At 45.4% G+C, this 7,066-nt stretch overlaps 1 protein-coding gene across 1 annotated transcript; it reads left to right on the plus strand.

Moving 5' to 3' along the window:
* Nucleotides 1-3,795: 3,795 nt before the first annotated feature.
* Nucleotides 3,796-5,187, plus strand: LOC146607819 (uncharacterized). Its single transcript, XM_085348005.1, has one exon. The coding sequence runs from the start codon at nt 3,811-3,813 to the stop codon at nt 5,185-5,187; it is 1,377 nt and encodes a 458-aa protein (XP_085204131.1). The 5' UTR covers nt 3,796-3,810.
* Nucleotides 5,188-7,066: the final 1,879 nt, after the last annotated feature.

A 7,066-nucleotide genomic window follows, 5' to 3' on the forward strand; every position in this document is an offset into this window, starting at 1 on the left:
ACTGTAAACTGTTAGCTGCAGCTGAGGAAATGTTGACAACTAGCCATGACATACAGCCACCAGATGATTTGCATGTCACACTGAGATTTAAGACCATGCCTGGGCCTGATGAGGCCTACACAGATAAAGTGCTGAAATTAGGGCCACAGAGAATCACCATAAAAGCGATATATACTGATGGTGAAACCATGGCTGGATGTAGTGTGATCCTTTCTGAAGCTGCACAACAACTCTTTACAGGGCAAACACCACACATTTCACTGACAAAGAGTGTCACAGCCGGGTGGACAGACTTAGCATCTTTGGTGAGACAGGGGGAGAGTGTTAGAATGTGGCAGCAAGCTGGAGGGGGTTGGGAGACAGACATGCAGCACAGCATCTTTCGTAAAAAGCTGGGATGGGTGACACACACTACACCACAAACACATTTAAAGGGGAGTGAGAATGACACAGCAGAATGATATGTTGTAGATGTCAAAGATCACCCGGAGCTTAAACAGGTCCCAGAGAAGCTCTGGTCTACTGGGAAGACTGATGTGGGGTTAATAACAACAGCAAGTCCAGTAGTTATAAAACCCAAAACGTCTTTTAGGCCAAGAGTGAAACAATATCCCTTAAAGCCTGATGCAGTAGAAGGCATTAAACCAGTAATAGAGGATATGATTAAGGCAGGGATACTAGTTGAAGCTCCACAAGCAGCATGTAACACACCCATCTTCCCAGTTAGAAAGGCTGATTCACAGTCGTGGCGCATGATTCAAGATTTAAGAGCTGTAAATCAAGCAGTGGAGAGTATAGCTCCATGCGTCCCCGACCCCCACACCTTATTAAATCAGCTTAAACCAGACATGACACACTTCACCGTGGTAGATTTAAGTAATGCTTTCTTTTCCATACCAGTACATGAGAATTCGCAAGGCTGGTTTGGTTTCACGTATCAAGGCAAAAAATACACATACACCAGACTGCCGCAAGGTTTTTGTGATAGTCCTACAATTTTCACACAGAATATTACAAATTGTCTGTCTGATTTTGTGATTCCATCACATTCACAGATGTTGGTATATGTCGATGACATTTTAATTGCATCCAATTCAGAGAAGAACTGCAAAGACATATCATTGGCATTGCTGACTCACTTAGCTGAGACAGGTAACAAGGCCTCACTTTCAAAGCTACAGTGGGTAAAGACAGAAGTGAAATTTTTAGGACATCTGCTTAGTGCAGCAGGGAAAAGCATACACCCAGAGAGGAAAACAGCTATCTTGGCAGCACCTAGGCCAGTGACAAAGAAACACATGATGCAATTCCTAGGGTTGCTAAATTTCTGTCGATCGTGGATGCCCCATTACTCTGAAATTGCGCAGCCATTATTAGATATGATGTACAGTAAGCCTTTGGCTATGTCAGAAAGTTTAAGTTGGACCCCTGAGGGGGAGCAAGCTTTGTGCACGCTGAAACAGATGCTGACAGGAGCATCGGTTCTAGGGCTTCCAGATTATAACAAGCCTTTTGTTCAAACTGTTGACTGTAAAGGACATTTTATGACATCCATGTTAGCACAAAAATGTGGAGGTGGCATGAAGCCAGTAGCTTATTATTCTAAGAGGCTGGATCCTGTGGCTTGTGCCTTACCTCACTGTGTGCGATCTGTGTGTGCAGCCGCTGAAGCCGTAAAGTGTTCTGGTGAAATTGTTTTGTTTCACCCTTTGACCCTGCTGGTCCCACATGAGGTTGATGTTTTATTGCTGCAGACTAAAATGACATTCTTGTCACCTGCCAGACACTTGTCTTTAATGTCACTGTTGCTCTCCCAGCCACACATAACTATTAAGCGGTGTACTACTTTGAATCCCTCTACATTGTTGCCCACAGAGGAGGAGGGTACACCACATGTGTGTAGTGAGCATATGGAAACACAGTGTAAACCTAGAAGTGATTTAACGGACATACCACTCACTGAGGGCAAGATTTGGTTTGTTGATGGTTCCAGTTTTAAAACAGCGGAGGGAAAGACTAAAACAGGCTTTGCTGTTGTGGATGATGTGCAGGTCATCCGTGCTGGGCAGTTATCACATTCCATGTCTGCCCAAGCAGCTGAGATAGTGGCTCTGACGGAAGCCTGTAAAGCAGCTGAAGGGCAGGCAGTGACTATATATACCGACAGTCAGTATGCATATGCTACACTTCATTTCTTTGCCGCTCAGTGGTCAAGACGAGGCATGACAACTTCAACAGGGAAACCTGTGGAGCATGCAACATTGTTGCAGGCCCTGTTGAAAGCAGTCTTACTGCCTAGTAAAGTTGCAGTTTGCAAATGTGCAGCACACACACGTGGCACTGACCCCATTGTACTGGGCAACGCCTTTGCAGACAAAATTGCAAAGGAAGCAGCCCTTGGAACACATGGGGTTCATATTCTGGCGGCACAGGAGCAAACTATGCCCATCACACATGATGTGCTGGCAGACATGCAGTCACACTCACCTCCAGCTGAGAAGCAGCTGTGGCTCACTAAAGGAGCAAGCCTGCGAGGTGATGTCTACTATCTTTGTGATAAACCTATATTGCCTAAAAACTTATATAGGACTGCTGCAATTTTGAGCCATGGGCTCTGCCATGTCTCAACAGCCGGGATGATAGCAGCAGTTGAACGGCAGTTTTTCACACTGGGATTCAATGCTTATTCAAAACATTTTTGTAAAGCATGTTTGATATGTTGTAAACATAATGCTCAGGGGAACCTTAGACCAAAACGAGGAAGGTTTCCCAGACCCAGCTACCCATTTGAAGTAATCCATATGGATTTCATTGAGTTGTCTAACTGTAACACCTACAGGTACTGCCTGGTAATTGTGTGCCCGTTCTCAAAGTGGGTAGAAGTTGTCCCCACTAAGAAAGCAGATGCTATTTCAGTGGCTAAAGTAATATGCAAAAATGTGATCCCAGAGCATGGGATCCCCCAGACTATTTACAGTGACAATGGTCCTCATTTTGTGAATGAAGTAATTGAGAAAATGTCACAACATCTGGGGATAACACTGAAAACGCACTGCTCATATCACCCCCAGAGTGCAGGGCTGGTTGAAAGGACTAATGGCACAGTAAAGCTGAGACTCAGGAAAACAATGGAGGAAACAGGCAGAACATGGGTAGACTGCATTGAGCTAGTGAAAATGTATATGAGAATCACGCCAACTGATAATGGCCTAACGCCTTTTGAAATAATATATGGCAGGCCATTTAGAGTTCCAGTGTTCTGTAATGATAATGATAAAGCAGAAGAAGAAAACACACTAGCAGACTGGATGATTAAAATGCTGAAAAGCAAAGAAGTCATGAGTGCAAATAATCTGCCAGATGATTCTGTTTCTGTACAGGAAGAACGTCTGAAGCCAGGGGACTGGGTGCTGATAAAGGTCATAAAGAGGAAGTGCTGGTCAAAGCCACGGTGGGACGGACCATACCAGGCTCTGCTGACAACACCGACAGCTGTGAAAATTGCACAACGACCCACCTGGATACACCAAAGCCACTGCAAGAAGGTGACACACATCCAGGCCAGCTCGGAGTAAGTGGCAGGAAGACCGGGTACAAAGGGGGGGGAAAGCCTCCAGGGCCCCTCGTCTCAATCCGGTGAAGAAACCAACTGAGCCACAGGTACTCATCAGAATGGCTGGTAAAGTGTTGTCTACCCTGCTGGGTGTAATGGCTTTGATGTCATCATGGTCAGCTGTGGAGACCCTGTATGTTCAAGGAAACCACACCCAATACCCTCATGGCTATTCTACAAACTTTTGGTGGCAGTTTATGAATACAACTGCTCACTTGAACAATAGGACAGACTGCTATGTGTGTGCTCATATGCCGTTATCCGCATATACATCTGGACTGTGGCCGTACAGCATATCAAAGGACAGGAGTTGGTGTCTGTTGGGCTTAGCAACTCATCCTGGCAACAGAGTCCTCTGGTCCCAGGCCAATTACAGTACACCTCTGAACATCACCTGGAGTAAGTCACCACTTCTAAACATGAATTGTTCTGAGCAAACTGACTTATTGGCCTGGCCTCAAGTGTCAGACCCACTGCCGGACATAATATTGCTGAACAAGCTGAATACAGCCCAATTGCCGTTGTGTGTGATGAACAATGGATCATTGTCAGTGGGGGAGTTGCCGCTTCACTTATGTGGATACATATACACCTACTGCCCTCCAGAGGATGAGAGCAGGTGTATGAAATGCTTGACCGATGCAAAGTGCGCTGAAAACTTGACATTAAGGAGGACTGAATGCAAGTCCAACCGGGCTTACAGGATACCAGTAAAGGCAAAGAGTCAGAAGTGGACAGGATGTTCAAGGACGGTGCCGAGCAGTAAAGGAACAAGAGTTTTGGCTGATTGGTATTTCCTGTGTGGACATAAAGCCTATCTATCACTCCCTGAGGGATGGGGAGGATTGTGTGCCGTGGTGAAATTATCCGATCATGTCTTCTTCATGGACAGAGTTGAACATCACCCTAGCAACCGACAGAAGCGTGAGGTGAATTTAGCCTCACCTGACTCGTTTGGAGTGACAGTAGACACTGGAGTGCCGCGAGAATTCCGCATTTGGAGTGGAGGGGCTAAGTTCTTCCAAAGTTTGATCCCAAACATCGGAGTTGCAGAGGTGCGGGATCATGTGGAGATCAACCGATATGCCCTACTGCGACACATTAATCTTACTAAGACTCTGGGAACAGCCTTAGCGGAGGAGCAACAGGCCATCAGAACGATGGTACTGCAAAACAGGCTGACCCTAGACTTGATAACAGCATCACAAGGAGGAGTGTGTAAGCTGATTGGAGAGACGTGTTGTACGTTTATTCCGGATGGATATACGACTGGAGGAGACATCTATGAGGCACTGCAGAACTTAACTGCTCTGCAGAAATATGTGGTAGACCACACATCAGGAGGAGACGCGTCACAAGGCTGGATAGCCTGGTTGACATCTGGACCATGGTGGAATATGTTCTTACGGTTTTTGACTCCCATTCTTACATTATTGGCATTGCTTTGCTTGTTTACAGGTTGCATTTTGCCATGTGTAAGATCGATGGTGAATAGAATGATTGCTAACACCTTTACCAATTACATACTGTTGCAGCAGAGTGACATGGATGCTAAGGCTAATATGTGTGTATGAAATGAAGCCTGCACTGAAAATGTTGACAAGTGGTGTAGAGCTGAAGATATATATACGCTGTATAGCCTTAAAAAATGACAATACAGGGTGGTGATGTTGGGTTTAGAGTTTATTATTGTCATTTGTATTAGGAAACATTTAATCATATATGCTTAGAGGTGTATAATCAATTGTGTAGTGATAAGTTGTGTGATCTTTAACAGGCTACAGAGGCTTGGTGTGTATTCCACACTGGAATGCACACCTGCATCTTGGGGGCATGGGAAGAGGTCGCATCTTGTTTTATTGTTTTATGGTAGGATTAACGTAGCTACATTTGTTTTAGTCTAAGTGCTTTTCTGTTTAGATGAACTGCTGGACTTCCTTACCGGGGGGGTCTAGTCTACCCTCTTCCTGACCAAGGATGATTGCCTTCGTGCCTTCATGTTGTTATATGACCTTTGACACACACACACACACACACACACACACACACACACACACACACACACACACACACACACACACACAGTATTCTTTGTTCACATGTATACCTATGTAAGATGTTATATGTTAATGACCCTATGCATATTCATGTAACCACAATAAAAGGAGTGCTGTGGGGAAACCTGGCTGAGAGTCTGACAGTGGTCAAGTGGTGGAACGACGCTTGGCTCCAGCCAGGTCTCCCTCATGCATGAGTAACCAGAGAACTTTGGTGCCTTGAGTCTTGCTTTTGCTGCGTAGCAGATTGTCCTTAACGTTCCAGCGAATAGGTTTATGTTACAAACCTATCAGTGTCGTAAACCCCCGCCTCTGTTCAAAGATGGTTGCTCACAGTGGACATAGAGGGCTACTTTCACTCCTCTTTCAAACCATCTGTCCTCTCTGTCCAAAATGTGAACATTGGCATCCTCGAAAGAGTGTCCTTTATCCTTAAGATGCAGATGGACTGCTGAGTCTTGTCCTGTGGAGGTGGCTTTTCTGTGTTGTGCCATGCGCTTGTGAAGTGGCTGTTTGGTCTCTCCAATGTAGAGGTCTGAGCATTCCTCGCTGCACTGTACAGCATACACCACATTGTTAAGTCTGTGTTTTGGCGTTTTGTCTTTCGGGTGAACCAGTTTTTGTCTGAGCGTGTTGCTGGGTCTGAAATGCACCAGGATGTCATGCTTGGAGAAAACTCTCCTGAGTTTTTCTGATACACCGGCTACATAGGGGATGACAATGTTGTTGCGTCTGTCCTTCTTATCCTCCCTCGCTGGTGTCTGGTCTTCTTTTCTGTGCCTCTTTGCTGACTTTAAGAACGCCCATTTAGGATAGCCGCACGTTTTGAGTGCTTCCTTTACATGTGTGTGTTCCTTCTTTTTTCCTTCAGGCTTAGAGGGAACATGATGAGTGAGCCCTCATCTGGGACTCTCCTCAGCTCTTTCCGGGACAGTGGTGCAGCTGCCCCTCTGTTGGTCTTCCTTGGTCTCTTGTGTTCTGGGGGCCTCTGGATGTCTGGAGTTTTGATCTCCTCCACACCTGCTTCACGCCCTGGAGGACGGGGCTGTGGCCCCCCCACACCCTCTAGCAGATTATTACATGAAGGAACCTTTTAAAAAACAAAAAACAAGCGCGTCCATGCTCACAGGTGTACACACGGGTGATCACACCCACAAACTACACCCTTTTTGGCTCCTACCTCAAAGCACACTGTGTTCTGTTGATCTTATGTGCTGCACAATAATGTTTAACATTTAGTATTTACTGTCATATTCCCATATATCATTGTGATGTTGTTTATTCTATTACTCTTGTTCTCTTCTGCTTGCTTTCTTTTTTCTTTCTCAGCAGGTGATCCAGGTGATTGATATATGCATTTTTTTTCTCTGTCCGTTCTGTTGGTTTTTGTCTTTTG

Source organism: Diplotaxodon limnothrissa, linkage group LG23 (assembly GCF_057381915.1).
Source record: "Diplotaxodon limnothrissa isolate DT_005_m linkage group LG23, D_limnothrissa_male_GT1.1, whole genome shotgun sequence".
Taxonomy (NCBI): Eukaryota; Metazoa; Chordata; class Actinopteri; order Cichliformes; family Cichlidae; genus Diplotaxodon; species Diplotaxodon limnothrissa.